This window comes from Drepanopeziza brunnea, assembly GCF_022702325.1.
Source record: "Drepanopeziza brunnea f. sp. 'multigermtubi' strain 214-2 chromosome Unknown ctg16, whole genome shotgun sequence".
In the NCBI taxonomy this organism is placed as follows: domain Eukaryota; kingdom Fungi; phylum Ascomycota; class Leotiomycetes; order Helotiales; family Drepanopezizaceae; genus Drepanopeziza; species Drepanopeziza brunnea.
In genome coordinates, this window is record NW_027094079.1 from 1017929 (window position 1) to 1043059 (window position 25131).

Below are 25131 nucleotides of genomic sequence, written 5' to 3' on the forward strand. Positions count from 1 at the left end.
GTCCTATCTCAATTATTTCAACTTGTATTAGAAATAACTTAGCAACGAATAAAGCTATTGTCGGTATCTCCATATCGACCTAAGTCAATCAGTAGTAGTTGAGGCGGGGTGTGGCAAGGTTTACTCGTGAACCAAGGTTCACGGGTCACTTGCCATGCTTCGCTTAGCATGTCACAAGTCAAGGGACTCCCAACTTGATTATAAACCTAGTATTTAGCTAGTGCACGTGATTCCTCCTAATCGTATAAAAGGAATCAGCTCCTTTAATCCTTAAAGAAAAGATAAAAATCAGATACTATTTTAACCGAGTGTTTTGCAGTTGCAAGTACTTTGACGACCCCTTACGAAGTTACGAATATATATACCTATATATATATATATATATATTCTCCGATGGCTAGAGGCAATCCACCACTGATCCGTGATTGTTTAATCGCCAATAGCATTACTCAATCACAGAGAAGCTAGGATCGATCGAAGAGTTGGGACGTTACTTCTGCTTCCTCGAAGAGTGTAGGCGTGGTGAGTTTGCGCTATAAGAAAGCTGCAACCGCAGTGAAATCACTATACTACTCAGATACCGAATCCCTTTCCTCACCACTACGGAAGAGCGATGCCGAACCAAGGCGCTTTCTTATACCTCGATAGCTTTCCCTTACTACGAAAGAGCGATTCCGAACCAAGTCGCTTGCTTATACTACCGCTTTACCTTTTCACACCTCTACGGAAGAGTGATTCCGGACCAAGTCGCTTACTTATACTACCGCTTTACCTTTTCACACCTCTACGGAAGAGTGATTCCGGACCAAGTCACTTGCCTATATTACCGCCTTACCTTTTCACACCTCTACGAAAGAGTGATTCCGAACCAAGTCACTTGCCTATATTACCGCCTTACCTTTTCACACCTCTACGAAAGAGTGATTCCGAACCAAGTCACTTATTATTACAACCTTTCAACGCTATAGAGCCACGCTAGCTACACACAGCATACAACACTACGCCTCGACGCTAAGCAGCATGCAGTCAACCGACCCTCAAGGCGGCGAGAGTAGCAGACAAAGAGCAACAGGGATTCAGGCACCTCGAATCTCTGCGATACACACGGAACCTTCTTGAAGATCACCGATAGAACCTCGTGAACCAAGCACTCGAGCTACACTCGAAGAGCTAGACGAAGACGTGTCGGACCTCGGTTTTGACCTTGATTCGCTACCTAGTACCGTATCTAAGGCCGGAAAGCCATACAAGAGCGAGGTTGATTCTCGAAGACTTCTTGGATATAAAGAGTGAGGGTTGGTTTAAAAGACTACGTACGAGCTTTGGTCTTTCTTCCGATACGCTCTTGCACGATGGAATACGCACGAGTTTTCGTTGGCCGCTAAGCAAGCACACGGCCGAGGAAACAAGTTTACAGTGCTTATTCGACCAAGGGATCACTCAATGTCTAAGGGAGGATAGTGCTTTTTAAGGCAAAAAGGGTACGCTAATAAACTAGCCTTAATCATCCAGATGAAAAAGGAGCAGCCACGTAGAGGGTGTGGCACGTGAGGAGGCACGTGCCGCCGTGGCTCCTGCCCCCTTAAGGGGCAGCCCACATTGTAAGAATAGGGACAACCATCAACAAATACAACAACACAACACGATTGGCTAGTCTCTCAAACCCCCTGTGACTTACCTACACTAACTATGCTAAGCTAAGCTTTTAGAACCGTCTTTTGAAGAGGCCGTTAGTGGATTGTTAGATGACGGTTTAGATAACCTTTTACTTGCTTTTAAGGGTACGTCCTTGCTTCTTTATTTTTATTCTTATTTATTGAGATGATCGATTTACGCTTTTACGTTCGGTTGTTTACCTGGGGTACAGATAGGTACAGATAGGTACAGACAGGTATACGTAGAGACAGGTACATTGCATTGCATCGCATTGCATTACATCACATCGCATCGCATTACATCACATTGTGTCACGCTGAGGGAGGGGAGGGAGGGGAGGGAGGGAGGCGGCATGATCGTAAGCGTGATCAGGGTCGTGGTAGTGATCGGGATCGGGGTCGTGATCGGGGTGTAACGTAACTTGACTTAACGTGACTACGGTAGAAGGCTCGACGGACAGTGAGTGAGTATGTGAGTGAGTGTTATGGGTAGAGTGGCGTGGGATATGGCGTTTTTTTAAAAGGGAACGGGAGGGAGGGAACGGGAGGGAGGGAGGGAGGGAGTGGAAGGACTATATGTTCAATGATATAATATATATGCGGCTGTACGGCGTACGAAGCGGATGAAGCGAGCGGGTTGCTTGTGTAATCTGATGAGGCGAGGCGAGGGCGAGACGGGATGGGACGGGACGGGATGGGATGCTACGGAGAGGAGAAAGGAAAGGAGAAAAGTATAGCGAGCTAGTCAAATAACCAAATAAAAAGAAAAAATAAATTATTTTTAAATAAAAATAATGGCAGGTCACTACTCTTCTGCCTAGTAATCGTAGAATCTGGCCTCCAGTTAGCAATTTTGTTCGAGGGGAGTAATCATGATCACTCGGTCGACTTACCCCTTGCCACTCTTCTTCCCCAGCCAGCCCGCATCAACCATCTTCCGAAGCAACACACTGGGCCTATACTTGGAATCGCCCGTCTCCTCATACAGCACCTTCATGATGGCCAAGCACGTATCGATGCCAATGAAATCCGCCAGCTGCAGCGGGCCCATGGGAACGTTGGTTCCGTTCTTCATAATGGCATCGATGTCATCCCTCTTCCCCACACCCGTCTCCAGACATATGATCGCCTCGTTGATGTAGGGCATCAGGATCCGATTGGCGAGGAAGCCGGGCGAGTCAGCCGACTGAGAGGGGATCTTGCCCATGGCCTCGCACAAGGCGATCGCCGTGTCGACTGTGGACTGCGAGGTTTGGAGGCCGGTGATGATCTCGACGCCCTTTTGGATAGGGACCGGGTTCATGAAGTGGGTCGAGATGACCCGGGACGAGGCGCTGGTGTCTGTCGGGTCCTTGCTTGTCGAGGCTGCGATGCGGGTGATGGAGATGGAGGAGGTGTTTGTCGCGAGGATGGCGTGGGGAGGGCAGATCTGGGCCAGCTTGGAGAAGATGTCGAATTTGAGGGACGGGATCTCGGGAACGGCTTCGATCACGAAGTCGGCTTCCGAGAGGGCGTCCATGGTTGTGCTGGGGGTGAGGAGGGAGCGGGCCTTGTCAGATTCTTCTTGGGTTATGCGTTTCTTGGTGACATCTTTTGCTAGGAGCTTGTCTGGATGCGAGGGTCAGAGGGGCGAGTTCTGGCGGGGTGAGGAGGAGGAGGAGGAGGAGGAGGAATACTGACCGGCGAAGGAGAGGCCTTTGTCTATCGATGCTTGGTTGGTATCTACGAGTGTGACTGGTACACCAGCCTTCTGTGCAGCTACCAGTGCTATTCCCAAGCCCTATGTATACATCAGTGGCTGCTATATCTGCAGATGTATACAGTATTGTAGGATACCATCTGTCCCGCCCCAATCACACCCAGCCGTCGAACTTCTTGCGCTGCAAGCATTGGGCTCGAGCTGAAGCATCTGTTGTGGCGAGTGCCCTGCACCAGCTTCCTCCTCAGTATCGGTGAAATCATTGTTATCGATTGAATGTTGTACAGACGAAAATGCACAGAGCGCAAGCAGGAGGTTTGATTTATGTCAGAGATGTATGTTGATTGCCCCCCACTTAGCCTCGGCTTAACGATGCCAAGTCTGAGCGCTATCTGGCCGATCTAGACAGGGGTTCGCGCTCTGCGACGCGGGGCGCGTAAAGTACCAAAAAGTTCTGGGCGAACGACAGAGCAAGCAGCAAGACTCTTTACTACTTTCCACAACATCATGGAGTTGGCTGATGGAACACGAGATGTTGTCGATCCTGAGGTTCGGGCCTATGTTTCCAGTCTTGTTACCGCTGTAAGTACCTCTCTTTCAACGGTTGAAGCACTACTATATTGACGCGTCCAGCTTGGAGGGAGCGGTGCCGACGAAGACGGACGCTACATACTCGGGGATGACGCTCTTGCATGTCTGCGAGACCTGAAGAGGTGGCTGAAGCTTTACGACGAGAAAGCGAATCGATTGGACGTAGCACGATGTCTGGCAGATTCGAACCTGGTCGGAGGGGATCTGTTGCAGATTCTCGCAGCGTGGCCGGAGAATGCTACGGACGACAGACTGAAGTCCAAGATTGCCCTGGCCTGTTTGGAACTGCTGGTACCGCTGACTTGGCCTCTGGAGAAGAACCTTCAGGAGATGACAAAGAATCACCATCGTCACATCCCGTACTTGCAGATTTCCCAGCTGGGATACAAGAGGTCGATTATAAACTTTGATGGGGCGAGAATTCTGCACACGGCGGTCCGGTGTGCGTTACCTTCGATGGCCGAGGATATCGGGGATCGAAGTACCAGAGATGAAGGTATCATCAAGCTTTTGCTCTACTTCGTCCGGAATATAGCGCAGATCGCGCCACCTCCGAATGTGCAGTACGAGGGCGACGAGGCCGAAATATCGCGGTCTGCAACGATTGCCGCTTTCGACTACCAGGATATCTTCCATTTACTCTTGACGGTTTCCTCGACAATGGGGGAGGATTTCAACACCCAGGATGTGGTGGTTCTGGACATACTTTTCCATCTGATCAAGGGAGTCGACATCGAGAAACTATTCATGGACGAACAGAAAGCCAACAACAGCAACATGGATGAGTTGGTGAGGCTTAGGCAGAAGGAGGCCGCCATGCTCAGATCCTACCAAGCAAACGCTCCTACAAGACACAGTCGATTTGGCAGTATGGTCTGGATGCAACGAGAGGGTGCCAAGATGACTACCATATCAGGTCAAGCTGCTCTGCTTGACGGAAAGAGGATTCTTGCAAAAATGGATAGTACCAAGAAGTTCAAGCCCCCGAGGAGACAGTTGAAAGGGGAAAGTGGACCTTTAGACTTCGACACTCCTGTTGTGCTAAATCCACAAGCGAATAAGCATCTCCGGAACTTTGTGGAAGATTTTCTGGATTCGGGGTTCAATCCGCTTTTCGGCCATGTTCGCAAGGCCATCGACCGAGAAGCGGAACGGATACTGGAATACCACCCAAGACAATTCTTTTACCTCGTGTCCTGGTTTCTGGAGGCAGAGCGTGTTAGAAGGAAGAACCGGACAACCACCAAAAATCCCGCTGGATCGGATGATTCAGATAGCTTCTCACTGGTGGCCAGTGTGTTGAACCAAGAGATGTTCGTCACGCTGAACCGGTCGATGGACTTTACTTTCCAGAACAAATTGTGGCATGATCTTAGCGCTGCGATGAAGTGCTTTACCCAGATCCTGCTCACAGTCCAGGAGATGTCAGAATCACCGATCGAAGAAGACCAGGAGATCGCAGAAAATATCCTTAATCGTATATTTTACGAGGAAACGACTCACGACAGGGTTGCAAACATCATCCGAACGTACAAGGACCAAGGATTTGGATACCTGGATGCATGTACCGAACTTACTCACAACTACCTACGGATCCTGGAACAGTACGCGAAGCAGAATACTGAAATGCACGTAAGATCACGGAGAAGAGTTCGGCGGAAGAAGAAGGCTGCTAGGGCTGCAGGAGAAGGTGGTGCGGACGATGATGTTGTGGAGGACTCTGAGGGTGAGGATGAAGCGAGAGCCGAACGCGTGTCGAGCGAGCGAAAATTCGACTTCAAGCGTTTCACTGCCAGATTTGTGTCGCAGGGCTGTGTCGATACATTCGTCACTTTTACGGCATACTACAATGATCTCAAGCCAGCACAACTCAAGCGGGCCCACCGATTTTTCTATCGGGTTGCCTTCAAACAGGAGATGAGCGTCATGCTGTTCAAAGTTGACATCATCGCCCTCTTTTACAAGATGATCAAGGGCCCTGAAGGTCTGGATTCTACATCCAGCACGTTCAAGGAGTGGGATGAGTTTGTCAGGCAGATCATCAAGAAATGTACCAGAAAGATCCAGGAGCGTCCGGAGCTGGTGGTCGAGATGCTGTTCTCCAAGATCAACAGTACCGCGCATTACCTCGAATATGGATATGAGAAGCAGACGGTCACATCGAAGCCCAGAGCTGCGGCTGAACTTGAGGTCAAGGGAGGACGAGAATGGGAGGACCAGATCGGAATTGTAGTGGGCGCCATGTTGGACAGGAACGAAGGGGAGCATCTTCAATGGGTTAAATCGCAGCTCAGCTCCGCTGAAAGCGAGAGGCGAAGCTGGGAGGGTGCGAATGCGGCTTTGCCTTCGGTTGAAAAGGCTCCTGCAGCGGAAGGAGGCAGTCTTGCCGCCGAAGGAGAAGGAGAGAATACCCCAGTTATCGAGGTTGAACAACCCCAGCCGCCTGTTATTTGTAAGTTCTCTTATCTCAGCTGTTTGACTCAGCCAGCTAACAGTTTCGTAGCTGTGAAATCGGATAACAGTACTCGTAAAATTGCCATGTTCAAGAACGGCCACCTCCGACTCCTAATGACTTTAGTTGGCTTCAGACGCATTGGTAGTGAAGATGATCCTGAGGGCTCATGGATCATTCCCTCGAGCTTATCCGCCGGTCAGTTGAAAGAAGCGTTCGATTTGATCAATAAATTCGAGTTCAGCCCACCCGCTTTTGATGATGGGCAAGAGGCTGGCGACTTTATCAAGCGCAGGTCTGCAGCCACCGCCCCCCGAAAAAAGGCCGTTTTCGACGATGAGGACGATGGGATCGACGACGACGATGAGGGAGAGCTTCTTTTCGAGCCTGGTGGTCCTACTGCCTCGAAGAAATCGGCAGCAGCAATAGAAGCTCTGAAGAAGAGCCGGAGACGTAGGAGGAATAAGGGAACAGATGATGAAGAAGACAGAAGTCTCACTGATGAACAACTCAAAGCACGGCATGAAGCCAAACGAAAAAGAGAGCTCGAAAAGCACCGAAAGATCAAGAGTGAAATGTATATCCAGGACAGTGACGAAGACGATGAGGAAGCCGATGCTGCTTTCTTTGCCAGGGAACAGAAGATCCGCGAGAAGACGGATCGTTTGTTTCGTGAGGAGCAAGAGCGTTTGCGGAAGCAGCAAAAATTATCCACCATGAGGGAGCTGCTTCACGTTGAGAAAGGGAAGGATGCCAAAGGGCTAGGCAAGAAGCGACCTTCGAGCGCTGTTGCTGAGGACAGCGATGACGACCTGTTGTTGGCTGGTGGCCGGAAGAGTCCTACTCCTGAGGATAGCGACGATGGAGTTGGACAAGCCAGCGCCCGATCTTCTTCAGCTGCAAGGGATAATGTACTTGAGGGTTCAGAGGACGAAGCTACGGACACACCGATGTCGAGCCCACATATACGCCCTTCAAAACCGAAGAGGCAAAAGGTCTCCAAGGCTGTTAGCTCTGCTTCGCCAGAGCCGGAAGTTGAGGAAAGTTTCAAGACATCGACTGCTATGGTGATCGGTAGTGAGGAAGAGGATGAAGAAGTTGATCTTGTAGCGAGACCAGCTAGGCAGAAAGTACGGTCTGGGTTTATTATAGATAGTAGCGATGAAGAATAACGTTTTGATTCTGCTGGGATGGGGCACTGGATATGGTAGTGGGCTAGCGAATGGCTATAATTGGGATATGGAATAGCGTCAGGGATATGATAGTCTTGACGATTAATGCATACATCTTAACATGGCTTAAAAGATCCATCATAGGTGCTCTGTATTTTTCAACTTCGATTTGCAATTCTAGCTTCGCGATATTAGATTCATATCCCGAAATCCACAGTTCAAGTCCATATTTACCACTCCAGATTCCCAAATCTTGTAAAGCCTACTGAATAAAGACGCCCCCTGGTGAAGTCAACTCTGAAGCCGACTCCACCACATTCAGCCTCTAGCTCCGCGCTAGCGAGCTGGCAGAAGCGAGCGAGCCCTTGAATCTTTCATTTATCGCTTCACCTCTGCAACCTTCTATCGCTATACCTCTCCTGTCCTGTCCTGTCCTAACACAAACCCAACCTCAAACCATGAGCACCTCATAAATAATCCGCAACGCATCCAGCCTAGAACATGGCCGACTCCCAAATCAATCACAAAGATGCGCTCGACTACTGGGCATCGATCGATGCCGACGTCAACGGCATGCTAGGCGGCTTCTCCTTCATCTCGAAGGTGGACCTACAGGGCTCGAAAAACTTCCTTGCTAAGCTGGGAGTCGGGGGAGAGGGTGCGGGGAAGGCGAAGGTGAAGATTGCGGTTGACTGTGGTGCTGGGTACGTTAGATTGGTATGCTGCTGAGGCGCTTGAGAGAGAGATGTTTTGATTGATTGATTGATTGAGTGGCACTTTTTATCGTGATCCCGCGAGCATTGCATGCTCTACCAGGAGATTTATAAGGGGTTTTGGTACGCACAGGAATTGCGTATTGACGGCTTTTTACAGGATCGGCAGAATCACAGAGGGCCTCCTCCTCAAGGTCGCCAACACAGTCGATATCGTTGAGCCCATAGTCAAATTCACCGACAATCTCAAAGGCAAAGAAGGCGTCGGTGAGATATTCAACACCGGTCTGGAGAACTGGTCTCCAGAGACGGAATACGATCTGATTTGGAACCAATGGTGCCTGGGTCACCTGACTGATGCCCAACTGCAATCTTATCTTGAAAAATGCGCGAAGGCGCTGAATAAGGGAGGCTTGGTTGTGGTCAAGGAGAATATGTCTACGAGTGGGGAGGATGTATTTGATGAAGTGGATAGCAGCGTTACGAGGTATGTTCATAGTAGGGGTTTAAGATGAGAAGAGTGGATTAAAGTGCTGATATGGAATACTATTAGGTGTGATGAGAAATTCAGGGAGATTTTCAAGAAAGCGCGGATGAAGATCAAGAAGACTGAGATCCAGAACGGATTTCCGAGGGACATACTTCCTGTCAGAATATACGCTTTAGTTCCCGAGGTCGTGATCGTGGATTAGATACGCCCAAAAAGCAATCGAAACAGCCGCTTTTCAAAAAGGTGATTTTTCGACCAGTTCCGATGCTGAAGGCCAAAACTAAGAGCCGAGAATTCTGAAATCCGTCAGAGTCAGGCAGGGATTTGGGAGAGCCGAACGAGATTCACGGACGCTTTTGGCGCGAGAAGATGGATGGTTCAGTCACAAGTGAACAACGGCATGCGCTCTTAACTGCCACTTCTGCCATTGATTTTAAATTCAACGGGGGTTCCTCGGAACGTAAGCTGACACACGTGCAACCTGTACTTGACCTGCAAAGCCGAGTGCTTGCTGCATACTGGGTACATTGTGCTGTGGATGAGCCTTCTGCATTCGAGGCATAAGACTGAGGATTGCGGATGTCAAGGAGGGATGGCGCCGAGAGCGAACGACGAAGATGGCAAAGAGAACTTACGTGGGGAGGATGAGGTTGCTGTGGTTGGAGGGGGGGGAGCCTCCCTCTCCAGTCAGCGCTAGCGGTTCTTGCCCCGACCCTAGAAAGCTCCTCTCCTCACGCATCTACGATCCGCTGGCTCCTTACCAGAGTCTATGTCCCCGAGGAAGAATGATACCCACAGCGACTCTGGTGGATTCGTGTACGGTGGTCAGATTCGACGTGACCAAGTTTGGTTTTGGCTAGGTCAGCTTCGATGAAGAGATACCCTTTTCCAAAAAATATATACATATATATATGTAATATAAAAAGAATATAAAATATATATATATATATATAAATATATAAAAAATATATAAAAAAATATATAAAAAAATATATAAAAAAATATATAAAAAAATAAAAAAAAATATATAAAAAAATATATAAAAAAAATATATTAAAAAAAATATATAAAAAAAAATATAAAAAAATATATAAAAAAATATATAAAAAAATATATAAAGAAAATATATAAAAAAATATATAAAAAAATATATAAAAAATATATAAAAAAATACATTAAAAAAAATTAAAAAAAATTAAAAAAAAATTTTTAACAAAAAAATTAAATTGGTATCTCTCTCGTATACAAAGTCATCCATTCATTCCATCATATGGAAAAGTCCATAAGAAAGATATATATAAAAAAAAGGCAAGAACACAATCTGATTACTTCAAGCCACTAAAACCCCCCTCTCCTAAGGTGGCCTTTCAACTTTCCTAGCAAATTTAAGCTGAGTATCGAACACATCTTCAGAACAAATTGGAGGGTTCATAACTGTCAATGAATACACGGTTTGACTTTGGGGAAATGTGAGATTTGAAATGCATTCAAGGTGGAAGTTGACGTTGCCCGCATTGCTCACGAGACACTTTTAGCAATCGGGGAAAACACTTCCCAGTTCTAAACTCGGTGTTATCGCCTGCGGGGGCCCCATATCTCAGAGAGTTGAAGGCCGCAGAAAGCTCGCGTGCTCAAGATGAACACAGGAGGACTTTAGGGCACCACAGTCCGGAGCGACTCGATTGATGGTACCATTTCCCCCGGCACCATCGCTTGTCGCTGATTGATCACCAGATCATAGAACGCCGTTCCAATGCCAAGGTTCTTCATAACCCAGAGAACTATCCAGATGGATGCACACATAGATAGGCAGAGCCTCGACTGCCACCTTCTAACCCATGATAGCTGGCAGAGCAGGCCTTTGTAGGAAAATTACTCTGGGATTGCTAACCTGCAGCAGTGGAAATCCTTCGCCCGGATAAATCATATCATTCATCCTGAGAATTTCTGACCAAAAGAGAGGCTGCTAAGGCTCAGCGTCGGAAACGGCTTGGGTCTTTGCAGTGCGATTGCGAGGCCTCTTAAAGCTAGTAGCCGCTTGCACAGTTCTTTTTGAGTTGTCTTGGAGTATTTTTTTAGTATAATTTTCCCCACGTTTTCATATTTCCAACTTACACGCGAACGTGCAGCCGCCACACAGTGCTGTCCGGGACCTCCCGCCGCAATTTCCACAATGCGTGACATCTGACTCCGGGGCAGCCGTGTTGCTGAATTGCTGAGCTATTTCAAACCCATGGGTTCTGCACCTGACGGCGCTGCACGTTGGGACGGCTGTATCCAGTAGCTTTGACCCCTGCGGCGAGAGAATTGAGGCTGCTGCATGGTGGACCTGAGTGGCGGGCTTGCTGCAAACGCGGCACTCCCATGTTCGCGAGCCGAGTTGATCAGTCCTGTATGTCTTGACTGCCGCCGTTCTGAAAGGTCTACTTGAAGGGGGTGTAGCGCTGAGAGTCGCTGTGGCCACGAGCGTGTTTGAGATGGGATCCAGTGCGGCGGCGTGGGGAGCGTCTCTATATGGCAGAGTGATGGTATTGCTCCCATCGTCAGGGCTCTCCTCGGCTCTCATCGTGACGGTTGAGTCGGACATTTCGGCGTGTGGTAGATAGGAAGTTGGGTTGTGGATGGAGAGAACCTTGGAGCTCGAGTCCAACGACGTCTACGAGACATGATCAAAATTCGGGATTTGGTGACCAGCACGTGATGGGAAATACCCGAAAGGTCAAGGTCAGCGACGGCGGGTGTGGAGAGTGAAAGCACAAGTTAGCAGTCATTTCATTCTCTCCCCAAGCTATTGGGGTATTGGTGGTTGGATAGGTCAAAACACCACGGCTGTGGTTGCTCCAGTCCTCCTGGATCTGAAGTAGGTCTACTCGAACATACACATTACATAACAGATCAGATAAAAGGCCGGCCTCACTGGGAGAGAGAAAACTTGAAGCCCCTGAATCGTCGTCGAGCGAGCGAGCTCGAAACCGAAGAATCCACGGGGGATGTCGTTGGAGAACATATGCAAGGAGTCGCATGATGGGATGGATGACAGCTGGACAAAGTGTTTCCAGACACCTCCCTAGACTTCATGCGCAAAAGGCCTCCGCGTCTGGAACCACTGAGGGATAGGGAACTACGAGAAATGGAAGGATGGTCGTGGAGGAGAGGGAGGGGAGATGAACCTCCTCGGAACCGAATCCTTTATCGGAATGCCGTATCGCCACTGCAAGAGATCTGCATGGATCCGATGAGACACTGGCGACGGGTATCGATTTCAGACTTCGAATTGGTCCACAGAGCTCGGCGGTTGGAGGGTAGAGCTGCGTTGCGACGACGGAAACCCGTTTCATTATGCATAGCGAGCGAGGCAAGATGTGTTGTGTAGTTCTCGGGCTGTTAAATATCCACGCCAGCCGCTACGTCCAAGCGAGCGGATAGATTTTCGAGCTACAAAAAAAAAAGGAAAGGAAGAAGAAAAAAGAAAGAGAAGATTCATTTTCGATTGGAGAGTATCGCTTGATACTGTTTGACTGTCAATAACATAACGATGGATGCATATTCAGGGGCTCGTGGAGGAGCGATCACGCCCCCAGCCGACAGGGGAGATGGCTATGGAGATGCTTGTTGCCCGACCAGCACAGATTGTCCCGCAACCCCGGAGCAGCGAGTAAACAACAGCCTCAACTCCTCCTTTCCACCATCACCACCCCCGAGTACCAAAGCCCGTCGCGATCGCTCCTCTCAACAAAAAGAAAAAGAGGCAAACAGATCCAAGCAGTTTACCACTCGCCTCCAACGCAGCGCTTCTTCGGTGACAACCTCGGAGGAGGGCGAGTTAGTGCTACGGAAGAAGGGCCGCTCGTTCAGCAAGCAGACACTCAGTCTCCCGGCAGATCACGGATTGAAGCTCATTGAACCGCCGCATGAGAATCCGCTTGTGAAGATGGCATTCGCGGAGCAGCAGCAATGGATTACGGTCCAGCAGAAGACCTTTACGAAATGGTAGGTCCGGAGGCGGGAGCAGCACTGGGATTTGCGGTAACAGAGGAAATAGGCTCAACACCAAAATCGAACCGAGAGACCTGGCAGTAGTGGATCTCGTGAAGGATCTCAGTGATGGCGTAGGACGCCCCTGTCTGCGGTATATGGGCTTTGGACTGTGCTGATCCAGCTACAGGTCATCCTCATCCACCTCCTCGAATGCCTCTCGAACGAATCCCTGGGCCGGTATGCAGCAAAGCCCAAACTCCGCGTGCAACGATTTGAAAATGCCAATCTATCCCTGGACTTCATAAAATCCCGAGGCATACAGATGACGAATATCGGGGCAGAAGATGTGGTTGACGGCAACCGCAAGATCATTCTAGGTCTCATCTGGACCTTGATTCTGCGTTTCACGATTTCGGATATTAACGAGGAGGGTATGACTGCGAAAGAGGGTCTGCTTCTCTGGTGTCAAAGGAAGACGGCCTGCTACGACGAGGTCGACGTGCGGAACTTCACGGACAGTTGGAATGATGGTTTGGCTTTCTGTGCTCTGCTGGATATCCACCGGCCGGATCTGATCGACTACGACGCTTTAGACAAGAACGACCACCGGGGAAACATGCAAATGGCTTTTGATATTGCAAAGGCCGAAATCGGTATCCCGGACCTGTTGGATGTGGAGGATGTATGCGATGTCGCCAAGCCCGATGAGCGTAGTTTGATGACATACATTGCCTACTGGTTTCATGCTTTCTCGCAGATGGAGAAAGTCGAGAATGCCGGGCGGAGAGTAGAAAAATTTGTGAACAACATGCAGGGTGCATGGGAGATGCAGAGTGCTTTTGAACGGAGGATGAGGGAGTTGCTGAAGCAGATCCACGAGCAAGGGCTGAGATGGCAGGAGTCCAAATTCGAGGGCACGTATACGGACGCCAAAACGCAATCTACGGAGTTCAGTGCATACAAGCGGGGAAAGAAAAGGGAGTGGGTGGCGGAGAAGAGTGACTTGGCTGCTCTCCTCGGGAATATCAAAACAAAGATGAGCACCTACCGGCTGCGGCCGTACGAGCCACCAGCGGAACTGCGACTGAGTGTTTTGGATGACGAATGGGCGAAGTTGATGAGATCAGAAATGTCCAGGGGTCAATTGATAAACGAGACCATCAGAGAGTAAGAAAATCAAACACCTGACACATGATCATGCTAACAGACCACAGTATCAAAAATGCGCTTCGAAAATCTTTTGCGGACAAGGCCAACGATTTTGCCCTCGCTTTGAACACTATGCAAATGGCCATATCAGGGCTCGAGGGCGATGTAGAAGACCAGCTGAAGCATGTCCAGCGACTCAACGAGAGTCTGTCGCCTATGAACCAATACCTCAAAAAAATCGAAGAGGTGGATCGAAAGTGTGAGGAAGCGAACATTGAAGAAAACGACTTTACGACCTACACCTACGACGAATTATGTTACGAACTCAGCCTGGTCAAAAGCTCTGTCTCGAAGAAGCTTGCTTTCCTGGACAACCAGGTCGTGGCACGAAACATGACTAACCTTACGCCTATCCAATTGGAAGAATTCGAAAGCGTGTTCCGACATTTCGACCGAGATGTCACAAACAGTCTTCAAGAACTCGAATTCAGCGCCGCTCTGGCGTCCCTCGGCCTCGTGTTCAGCGAGGATGAAATGCACGATTATTTCCTCGAGACCTCCAATGGATGTGACTACGTTACCTTTGAGCAGTTCATCCGCTTCATGGTTGACGTGACCGAGGACCAGAACACAGCCGAGCAAGTCTTCCAGAGCTTCCGCGAGGTTGCGGACGGGAAACCCTACGTCACGGAAATGGATCTGAGACACAGTCTCGTGCCCGACGAGGTCATTGAGAAGTTGACGCAAATCGTTCCTTTGCACAAAGGTCCCGATTTGCAAGAGGACCGAGGCATGCCGCAGTATGACTACATCAGTTTCATGGACGGTCTGCTCAGCAGCCCGGAAGAAATTGACGCAGCGGAAGAAGCAGAGCACGCTGCGCTGTCGGATGTTTCTAATGGAAGAAGTCCGCAGGGGACTGCTTCTGCGGGGCCCAAGGCGAATGGGTATCATTAGAGGAGAGGCTGGGAGCGTTTGCATCTTTGGTGTGGCACTACGCTATTTGTAAAGTACGGATTGGAGGGTGCATGCATGCGATGGTGTTTTTGGAGCAAAAGAGGAGGCTAAGCATTTGGGATTTGGAGGCGGCGAGGCGTGTACAGCTTGACTGACTTCTTTTGAGCGAGACGATGATGTGAATGAGAAAAGGTGCTAGATAGTTTATGAAATAGAATGATACCAGTATCCCCAGGACTGCCTGTATAATTAGTCTGCGTTGAAGGGCTTGTGCTTTTCTACATGTCTGTGTCATCTCGTTTTTAAAGCACAATAGGTGGCTCAACTCAATCCAGAAGCAAGGAGCCTCTACTCTCTCCTTTCCAAAGACACCCAGACAAAAAAAGGGAAAAAAATTAAATTGTAAAGAGGGCACTCACTCCTGCTGCGAAAGTCCTTAATGTAACCACCAGGTCAGTCGGTGCAAACCACTAATTATTAGCGTAGCAATCTATATACCATACACCGTCGGCTATCGGCATCTTCTATCCTCCTGCCGTGCGTCCGTCTACAGTACGTCTACAGCACGTCTATATCGCTCAGACACCGACTCTGAACGAACGACCCTACACACATAACCAGAAACGGTTCCTCGTTCTCGCGCCCGCGTTTTCTCTTGGATTTATCCACCTGGGTATTGCGGGGAGCTCTCGCCCGGGGGGTCGAGGTAGTGGAAGGTATTGATTGAGTGGTACATTCATTCGTGATTCGTGATTCGTGATTCGTGTTTTTGGGGGCCTCGTTGGGCTTCGTTGAGGGGGATGGGGAAAAGAGGGAGCCTTGGATATGTTCGCCTAAGTACTTATTTAGGGGGGCTTGCTTAGCGAGTACAGTACCGGTACCACTTTGTCGTGGGAAGGAAAAGAGACTAGCTATATTGCACGTTCCAATCAAGAATATACTATAATGTTGTCTATTCGCTTCTGGCCACTAGACGAGGATAGTAAACCATTATGTCGATGATGATGGTAGCGCCGATTCTGCGATTTTAATTTTATTCGCTGTTGTTTAAAAGAAAGAGGTTTTTTGTTGAGGGTTTTTTTTTTTGGCTTTGATTCAAACGCTAGCGTATAGATTATATATATATCAAAACTTCGAACTTGATAAGCCGGCCGAAACTGTAATTTAGAATCTCGAATCTGGTATGGCCCAAAAGGTGACGGCCACCTCGAAACGGCAAGGAGAGCTTCCCGCGAGTTGGATGCCTTGAACGCATCCTCGAAGGAGAAAGTAGCGGAGAAATCAACCGCCGATAGCAAGTCCCCCGCCGAACGCTACGTGACCGAGACGACCCTATCACTTTCATGATCTCGGACGATAGATAGAAGGTACCTGTCCCAGTACCAATAACTAGTCCCAGTGCTTCCATAGCGCCCATATTATCAATACCCCGCAAAGGAAAAAAAAAATAGCAATGATAACGGTGGCAGTAGCAAGGCCGGCCATCGGTAAGACCAAAATCTCAACATTCAGAATATTTGTAAAACGAATTGAGACAAGCTGAGCAGAGCATGGATTCCACGCTCCATAGTCTTGATCGTGGAGAGTAGTCAGATGTGCCACTTTTTGGACTCCACGTTCCATGCCTTTGCGAACGGCGATGGGTCCCGGGCCCGGCGAGCTCTGGTGGTGGAAGATGGCACAATATCGGGATCTGGAACGTAAATGACCGAGTGAGTCGGCTTCGGGAAGTTCACGAAGCATCGTACCGATGGCCTTTCCCGCGCCTACTTTGTAATGGTTCGTTCGTGCGATCGAGAGACGGCAACGCGAAGACGATTTAAGAGAACATGAAGGACGGAAGTGAGAACATATGCACGGATGAATACGCACTTACCTTAGCCACCCTTGTGTGTTAGCGTACCAACAGGATGTTGTGTCACATACTCAAGAACAGATGTGCGTCCCTTCCAATACTCACGCGGTCAGCTGTACTTATACGATTCTGGAAAATCGTCAACTTGAGACACTGACCTCGGATTCTTCTTCGGTAGGTAGAATGATTATTTCTAGATAAATGGCCTATGAAGAAACGAACAGGACCCCAGCAAGATCATGATTGTTCCTTTAGGCAAAGCACGTTGGCCACCTGCGAAAAAAATGAGGCCCAACAGCCTAGGAAGCCCACTGAACCACTCGATATTGAATAGCACCCGCTTGCTGGCAACCACCAAAACATCCCTTCAATTACTCCGTCCCATGCCCTCCACCCGTCCTGCAACGCCCGAAAAACCGATATAGCCCCTGGGAATCATAGAATACCGATCTTACAGTGAAGAGACTCGGAATCGGAAAAAGAAAAGGTTCATCAAATATGTGGTGGGGGGTAGGTAGCGCCTGGTGGTGGTGCAGGACGGTAGGCAGGTACACTTGTTGGCGGTGCTCCATAGCCGTTTGCGTTAAACTGGCGTTTTGCCTGCCTGGAAATTGGCTCGTCATCCTCATCCCCACTGGATGTTAGATCTATGACGGCTGAGATGGGTCTTTTGCTGCTCGTGGAGCCGACCGACTCTCTTGCACTCGACAGCTCGCGAGATACTTGAGAAAGGACACCATTTGCCATTTTGCTGAGCTGAGGGGTACTGATCTTCACGGAACCACCCTCCTTCGTGATCTCGACAAGGTCGTCATCAGAGTCGCTCGCAACACCATTTGGCCGTCTCGGCTGTTTTGTATTTTCCGTTTTCTTGTCGTTGAGTTCCCACTTTCCATCTGGTTGTATTATGACCTGATCGGTAGATCTCGACGTGTTCTTCAAGATGTCTTTAACATATCTTTGAGTCGTCAGTAAAATTTAGGGTCGTGGATAATAATGCACTACTTACTCGTCGACAGCTAAGCTGTCAAACGGCGCAGAGTTGTTGCAGATTGGACAAAGCCAAGTGGGACCTTGCTCCTGCAGTTGGAGGTAGGATGTGGCATCAAAACACTGGTTGTGGCGGCAGGATATCGATCGGCAGGGCAGATCGATCCTCAAGGTTGAGAGGGGGCATTTGAGCGAGAGAACAGAAGCAGTCGTGACAATATCTGTGTCGCGAGCCTTGTTACGCACTATGAATTGGGTAAGTATGCCGTGATGATCTAGCACGAGAAAACATACTATCTTCAAGAACTGATTTTTCGGTAATTCTCCTGCCATTCTCCAATTTCTTGACCAAGTCCGTGACAGGGACAGCCTTGACGACATAGACGATTAAATAGAATTTCTGGAGATGAAGTTAGCATTGAAGGTGTATCGCAGTGACGCAGAGGGAGTTGCAGCTGGGGGAAGATAGGGTAAGAGAGTGTGGGATCGAGGCAGCTGACTTGAGGAGGGCTCCGACCAACCTTGCTTGTCAAGGCATAAGTCATCTCAACAGAGTTGTTGTATGCATTGATGTTGAGACGAAGGTCCTTGGTGATATCAACTGGTCTGGTAGAGCCTGGCTTATTCTTGAGACCCCTTAGGTTGGCCTTGACTTCGCCTCCGTTGACCTTGATCTCGGATTGGTGAGGGAATGCGATGTCTTGGCGGCCTTGCACGTCACCAGCGCAGAACACCATCACCCTAAGGTTATCTTCGCCACGACCAACACGGGAAAGAATTGGGTTGTCTTGTACGCGGATGTTGATCTTCACAGTATTTCTGTGATGCGTCATCACTGGAAAAATTTAGTCATGGAGGACGTATATAGAGGAGCGTAGACTGACCTTCGCAAGGTGAGGGGTTACCGATCTGATCTTGGATTTGGTAGTAAGGACTTGGCTTAAATTCGACTCCTGGCAGACTGTCAGAAGCTACTCGGGACAAGAAGCTCAACCGTCATGTCATCTTACTCGGGTTACCAGTCGGTCGAAAGACACTTGCCGCTCCAGGTGCCATATTGGCCAAGTTGTATGCGAAGGCCACCGGCGGTTGCGGTGGGTTCAAATATGGATTCGGTGGTGGCATTGGGGAAGAGGAGGCGCTCGCTGCGATGTTGTTGTGGGAATCTATCCGGTGAGGACTATCGATGGCGTCTTTAAGCCGTTGGAATCTGGGTCTGTCGTTATTCTTTGCGTGCAGATTTATTTCTAGAGAGTTGACCGGTCAGTATGATTTGCGTCGCACAGAGTCCCGAGGAACGAATTTAAGGGCTGGAGGGCTGGTTCATACGTTGAATGATGCGGTTTTGTAGTTCGGCTTTGACACCAACTTTACTGATGCCTTCAACACCGCAGATGCTCTGGAGGAGTCTGTTGACATAGCCACCAAGTCTCACTTGTCTGATGAGGGGTTCAGGGTCGAGGCTACCACCCCCCATGGAGGCCATGCTTCTTCTAGGTCGAACGCGCGTGCCACAGCAGCGAAGGCATGGAGATGGATGCTTGCTCGTGTGCCGTTGGTGTTGTTGATGGTAATAGTGAGGGTGCGGATGAGTGAGGGTGGAAGTGAGATTGGGGGCCGTTCGAGATCTTTGTCTCCTAATCAATCGATTTCGTACAATCACAATTAGGATCGCATGCTAAGTGGTGAATTTTCTTGGAAGAGAAAACATCATGCATTGTAGCCTCACCTCTCGAAGGAGGTCATCTCGTCCCCTCGCCTCGCCTGTGCTTTGCAAGCTAGCGGCCGCCGCCGCACTAGGATAAAAATTGTCTTGGGCTCAAGTATGACTGGAGGCCAATTATCAAATCAACCCTCTCTCCGACCACGATTCCCACAGCCTCTTTTTTTTTTTAGAAAAAAAAAGAAAAAAAAAAGAGGCAAGAGAAAGAGAAAGAAATAGAGAGAAAGAGAAGACGAAAATGGCCAAAGGAGCAAGAGCATCGACGATCAAGGCAAACAATGCCAAGCTGAAGAGCAGGGTTTTCGGTCCTGTAGAGACTGACCGCACCGCTCGACTGTCCGCGAAACTCCTCGAATTGGTCGCGAAGCCCAAGCCCAAGCCCGCAGAGAAGAAGATCGCAGAGAAGGACGTGGAGATGGAAGTAGGAGCTGACGCCGGTACGGAAAACATTCTCATCTCAGTTCCAGCTCCCTTGAAATGCGACTACTAATTCAGTGTCCAGTTGCTGTAGCAGACAAGATGACGCCGACAGCAGACACCAAGACCACAGATAGTAAGCTCCCTCGAAAACTCCCCTCCTACACCGAGCTGATGATTCTGCGACGCAGAAATGGAGGTCGACGCAGACTCTACCAAGCCGAAGGACTTCTCAAAGTCAGGCAAAGGAACGATCCAGAGGCGTAAGGTCAGCAAGAACAAGTCTGCAATAGTCTTTCCCAAGTACAACGAGCGCAGTAAAGTCCGGAAGCCTAAACCCAAGAGCAACAAGAAGTAGGAAGGATATCCTAGGGATCGATGTCACTGGTTTTTATTGCGGCATGGCGTACTCGAGCATGGTGGGGAGTTCTGGTGTCTCTTACATCGTCTACGAATGAACAAAATAGTAGGCGTATTTGGCTGGGCTTTTAGAGGAGAATGATACACATCTGGCAACTACATTATATCTATCTGTAAAGTGTCTTCGACATCTGTACATTTGCTACGCCGATCTACTTTCCAAAGATCATACATATCGATTTCTATGCTCGTTTACAGCAACTGAAATCTGGCTATGATAGCGCTTTACTGCTGGGCACCACCATGAATTTGACCCAAGTTTATTCCACTATATCAGAGCCCCGAAAAGCAGGATCGTGGAACTATCTCCCAGTCTATCAAATGTCGATCAAAATTCTCTTCTCTTCCTTCAGGCTCTACTCCGTTACTCGAACTTTTTTTCCTTGGCCCCTCCGATAACACGCCTTATCGGGAGGCGCGTTCGCCAAAGTGAAAGCCCGATTGTCCCGAGGCGCAACTTCAATGTTCATCTCTCCAACTCGGATACCTGGAAGTACTAGTTAGAGCAATGGCCATAGCAACTTCAATTGCTTTCATATCTATTTCTCAAGGCTGCTAACCTAGGCGACGAGCTGGATTCACCCAGCAAAAATGGCTTCCCGGCTCTCGATGCCGTCCCTCTTGGCCGCAAATATCCTCATCCCAGTTGCGATATTGATCTTCGCCAGTGGATTCTTTCCTTACAAGCCATTTCTTCCTGGATTGGCCCAATACGAGACATTGGAGTATGGGAGTCCGCCAGAAGCTCCTTTCGACAAGCTGATATTCATGGTTGTGGATGCACTGCGAAGGTAGGAATTCCAAAATGATGCGAGGCAGACTGACTAAATTATGTAGTGACTTTGTATATTCGAATAATTCTGGCTTCTCTTTCACTCAAAGGTGTGTCTTCTGTTTTTACATAATTGCAAGCAAGCATCTTACTTATGACAGTCTCATTTCTAATGGCGAAGCGATTCCATTCACTGCCCATGCCACATCTCCTACCATTACCATGCCCAGAATCAAGGCTATCACTACAGGATCTACGCCATCTTTCCTCGACCTAATCCTCAATTTCGCAGAATCAGATACCTCGTCTACACTTGCAACACAAGACACATGGCTGGCACAGATGAAGGCAAAGGGAACTGGCAAAATGATCATGTACGGAGACGATACCTGGCTGAAGCTATTCCCCGATACATTCGATCGCGCGGATGGGACATCAAGTTTTTTTGTTTCGGTCAGTCCAGACAATGTGGTTGTACATAGCACACCCGCTGAATATATCTTTCTACCAGGACTTTACAGAAGTGGATAGTAATGTTACGAGACACATTCCGGAGGAGCTGAGGAATGACGATTGGAGTACCATGGTGTTGCATTATCTGGGACTTGATCACATCGGCCACAAGACTGGGCCTCGGGGGTAAATTTCTCTAATCGAATTTCACTCCGTCCTACTAATGGAAGCCAGCCCCAATATGATCCCGAAGCAACATGAAATGGATGGCATCGTGAGATTAATCTATGGAGCCATGCAAAACAAGAAGCATCTACAATCAACACTGCTAGTGCTTGCCGGTGATCACGGTATGAATGATGCTGGTAACCACGGTGGCTCAGCCCCAGGAGAAACTTCGCCTGCTCTTGTATTCATCGCTCCGAAGCTGAAGACCATTAGTTCGGATCATGGGACACCAGCAGCTTTCGAAGAAGACTTCCAGTACTACTCTACAGTTGAGCAATCGGACATAGCCCCAACATTGGGTGCTTTGCTTGGTTTCCCAGCGCCTCGAAATAATCTTGGAGCCATCATCCCAGAGCTCTTGCCATTTTGGCCAAACAGTATTGCCTCCTATTCCCTCCTCTTGGAAACATACTAAGGAGAGCAGATGTTGATCGAGTTCAGATTCTATTGAGAAATGCTAAACAGATTCTGGGTGTCGTTACCGCAGCATTCCCTTCATTTGAATATGTCGAACCTTCCAAAGACTGCAAGGAAATGTCTAGCAATATTGATGAGCTCGCATGCCAATGGAAGATTTTGACAAAGACCCAACCGAAGCCTGGACCGGAGAATCAGAATATCGACGAATGGCTCCGACATACCACCAAGGCATGTAGCTCCATCTACTTCAGACATATCTAACATGGTATAGTGGCTTAAACAAGCACAAGACATAATGAGCAGCACTGCTAGTAATTACGATGTTCGAAAACTTGCAACTGGGCAAGCCGTTTCTACATTAGCTTTCGTTTTTAGCACAGTTGCAGCCAACGCGATTCTGGCTTGGTCTTTCAAGGAATCTGTTCCGATACTTCTAATCTCTCTGCTATACGGCATCATGATGTTTGCCAGCAGCTATGTTGAAGAAGAGCAACACTTTTGGTACTGGGCCACAGCAGCATGGCTTGTCCTGCTTTGGATGAAGAGGTAAGCATCATACATAACCAACAACTAGACCAATCTCATGCTCCCGCAGCACTCGCAAACATAACCGCAACACACTGTTCCTAAACCTGACCTCAATCCTGATACTCGTCATTGCAAGGCTCTCTCGTCGCTGGAACCAAACTGGTCAGAAATGGGCCGGCGAACCAGATATTGCTCGAAACTTCTTCTCCGCACACCGTCTGACTCTATGGATGTTCGTCGCACTGACCTACCTATGGATCCTTCAGTCCCTTGCTCGAGGATTCCCTCGCTTCCCACAGATGGCAGCAGCAGCAATATCAACAGCCATAGTTACCGCGGCCCTAACATTCAAGCTAGCTTTCACACATGAGGACTCACCCGAACTCATGGCAGGCGTCGCCAAATCAATGACTGACAGCGAAGCAGGGGCCGGTGTATCTCTAATTGGAAGAGCCAGGATAGCATTCATATTCATCTTCATCGCACTCGTCTACACCATGATCTCTGGATTCAGCGATACGAGGCGTCCAAACCGTAATTCTGTCCCTCTCTTTCGACCCTCTTCATAAAATCTTCCTCCTCTGACAAAGGGAAACAGCAACAATTCACACAATCCACAACCTCCTAACCCTCTTCCTCACCACGCAATCTCGCGCAACCAACATCCCCCTACTCCTCCTCTCCTCCCTCCAATTCTCCCTTCTCTCCAACCTCGATCTCAACCTTTACGAAATCACTACCTCCTCACTCCTCCTACAATACTCCTCTTTCTTCGCCTTCGGGGGCTCGAACGCTATTTCCTCCGTTGATCTATCCAGCGCTTACAACGGCGTTAGCGGGTACAATGTTGTTGCCGTTGGCATCCTCACGTTCGCTAGCAATTGGACCGGTCCGATTTTTTGGGTCTCCGCTACTACTATTATGCTTCTGAAGTACAGGGAGACGGTGAAGAGCGAAGAGAGGAGTGTATTAGAGCAACATTTGAGCTTAATGACGGTATTTGTAACATCGAGTTTGGTATTCGTAATGGCTGCTTGCACGATCCTGCGAACGCACTTGTTCATCTGGACAGTATTCTCGCCCAAGTATTTGTACAGTATGGCGTGGAGCCTGGGTCAGCACCTGGGAGTTAATGTTGGGCTGGGCAGTTTTCTGTACTGGTTGGGTACTTTGTATTAGTAGACCAGTGGACAGGTGTGGTACGATGCCTGGACTTCGGGAAGCTTTGGATTGGCAGATGGGTATTATAGAGAACGCTCAAGCTCAAAGCAGACCGGCAAACATGTCATCAAACGCATCGCCTCCCTTCTTTTTCTTCTTTTGCTTCTTCGGCTTGGAAGGATTCGACAGAACAATCTCGTGTGCGACTCTCCTCTTTTTTTTCGGTTCCGATGCAGCCTCTGCTTCGGCTTCCTCCATGACTGATTCCCTCGTGACAACTTCTCCAAGGTCATACTCATCTCCAGGCGCACTCTCCAAAGCCCTCTCAATCTGACCTTCCTTTTGCTTTCCTCGTTCCTGTCCCTCTCTATCACCGCCCACTCCAACGGACCACTGCTCCACAACAGCCTGCATCCTCGCTAGCGTCGCCATGAGGAATAAGCCCAGAACAGCATATCGCTGGTCCGCAATAACGTTCGAGAAGGCCCTATCACCCACCCACTCATTACTCGCGCACCCCCAAAGAATTCATATAAAACAACAACAGGAGATAATCGGTAGACGAGGCAGGTGAGTAGACTCACAAATAACACTTCTCCACGATCCACTCTTCGAGGAAGCGCACCCTCCGTTCGACCCGTTCCCGCGCTGCCCTCACATACTTGCCCTCAGCCTCCCCGTTCTCCTTTCCCGAGCCGGAGAATCTCTCCGCCACCTCGAGCGCCTCAAGCTCCGGGAGCAGTCGCCCCACCTGCCGCCGCAGCTGCGAGAACGGCTTGTACCACTTCGCGAGGCGGTGCTGGTTTTTGTTGCGGTGGTGCGTGAGGTGCAGGAGCTGCGAGATGGAGGTGAGTTCTTGGAGGGGCGTGGCCGAGGTGGGAGGGTGGGAGGAGGGTTGTTGTTGTGGGCCCGGTTTGGGGTTCTTGGGCGCTGTCATTACGACTTGGGTTTATGGGTACTGGTGATGGTGCGTTTATGTGACAGTAAGAACCTATTTGGGAGTGTTTTGATTCCAGAAGTGATAATTATGATGACCTGGTTCAGATTATGGTAAGTAGTACTTAGCGAGCTTTGATTGCGCCGGGAAAGAAGCGAGTTTGGGGTCTTTCTGTAGAAAAAAACGTGATGCTAATGTTTAAACGCGTATCTGAAAACTAAGATCGGTGTTAAGATAAGATAAGGTTTAGTACTGATGCGTCATCGAACAAAACTTCCCTTTGTTCTCGCACCCCATTACAATCTTAACGTCAACATCAACATCAAACTCACTCTTCCTCCCCTCTCCCTCGCTTCACAACATCTATCCCA

General features: G+C 49.0%; 9 protein-coding genes across 9 annotated transcripts; 5 read left to right on the forward strand and 4 right to left on the reverse strand.

Annotated features, from left to right (window-relative positions):
- Nucleotides 1-2472: 2472 nt before the first annotated feature.
- L3040_008570 (uncharacterized protein) lies at nt 2473-3617 on the reverse strand (the record flags this gene model as incomplete). Its single annotated transcript, XM_007296110.2, has 4 exons — nt 2473-2488; nt 2549-3263; nt 3336-3435; nt 3492-3617. 4 exons carry the CDS (start codon nt 3615-3617, stop codon nt 2473-2475), a joined length of 957 nt encoding a protein of 318 aa, XP_007296172.1.
- A 244-nt stretch (nt 3618-3861) lies between these two features.
- On the forward strand, nt 3862-7569 carry L3040_008571 (uncharacterized protein; the record flags this gene model as incomplete). The annotated part of the gene is made up of 3 exons (XM_007296109.2): nt 3862-3936; nt 3988-6397; nt 6449-7569. The coding sequence occupies 3 exons, from the start codon at nt 3862-3864 to the stop codon at nt 7567-7569; spliced, it is 3606 nt and encodes a 1201-aa protein (XP_007296171.2).
- Nucleotides 7570-8070: 501 nt separating this feature from the next.
- On the forward strand, nt 8071-8974 carry L3040_008572 (uncharacterized protein; the record flags this gene model as incomplete). The annotated part of the gene is made up of 3 exons (XM_007296108.2): nt 8071-8273; nt 8443-8769; nt 8836-8974. 3 exons carry the CDS (start codon nt 8071-8073, stop codon nt 8972-8974), a joined length of 669 nt encoding a protein of 222 aa, XP_007296170.1.
- Nucleotides 8975-10738: 1764 nt separating this feature from the next.
- Nucleotides 10739-11359, reverse strand: L3040_008573 (uncharacterized protein; the record flags this gene model as incomplete). Its single annotated transcript, XM_007296107.2, has 2 exons — nt 10739-10833; nt 10888-11359. 2 exons carry the CDS (start codon nt 11357-11359, stop codon nt 10739-10741), a joined length of 567 nt encoding a protein of 188 aa, XP_007296169.1.
- Nucleotides 11360-12307: 948 nt separating this feature from the next.
- Nucleotides 12308-14856, forward strand: L3040_008574 (uncharacterized protein; the record flags this gene model as incomplete). Its single annotated transcript, XM_007296106.2, has 4 exons — nt 12308-12762; nt 12815-12881; nt 12938-13917; nt 13965-14856. 4 exons carry the CDS (start codon nt 12308-12310, stop codon nt 14854-14856), a joined length of 2394 nt encoding a protein of 797 aa, XP_007296168.1.
- Nucleotides 14857-17203: 2347 nt separating this feature from the next.
- On the reverse strand, nt 17204-19187 carry L3040_008575 (uncharacterized protein; the record flags this gene model as incomplete). Its single annotated transcript, XM_007296105.2, has 7 exons — nt 17204-17669; nt 17721-17946; nt 17996-18101; nt 18223-18536; nt 18586-18654; nt 18712-18948; nt 19031-19187. The coding sequence occupies 7 exons, from the start codon at nt 19185-19187 to the stop codon at nt 17204-17206; spliced, it is 1575 nt and encodes a 524-aa protein (XP_007296167.2).
- Nucleotides 19188-19662: 475 nt separating this feature from the next.
- On the forward strand, nt 19663-20199 carry L3040_008576 (uncharacterized protein; the record flags this gene model as incomplete). Its single annotated transcript, XM_007296104.2, has 3 exons — nt 19663-19861; nt 19927-19977; nt 20033-20199. 3 exons carry the CDS (start codon nt 19663-19665, stop codon nt 20197-20199), a joined length of 417 nt encoding a protein of 138 aa, XP_007296166.2.
- A 653-nt stretch (nt 20200-20852) lies between these two features.
- L3040_008577 (uncharacterized protein) lies at nt 20853-23841 on the forward strand (the record flags this gene model as incomplete). The annotated part of the gene is made up of 9 exons (XM_066157116.1): nt 20853-21052; nt 21099-21143; nt 21195-21486; nt 21545-21672; nt 21721-22091; nt 22139-22362; nt 22406-22680; nt 22730-23196; nt 23261-23841. 9 exons carry the CDS (start codon nt 20853-20855, stop codon nt 23839-23841), a joined length of 2583 nt encoding a protein of 860 aa, XP_066010382.1.
- An 84-nt stretch (nt 23842-23925) lies between these two features.
- On the reverse strand, nt 23926-24760 carry L3040_008578 (uncharacterized protein; the record flags this gene model as incomplete). Its single annotated transcript, XM_007296102.2, has 2 exons — nt 23926-24310; nt 24408-24760. 2 exons carry the CDS (start codon nt 24758-24760, stop codon nt 23926-23928), a joined length of 738 nt encoding a protein of 245 aa, XP_007296164.2.
- Nucleotides 24761-25131: the final 371 nt, after the last annotated feature.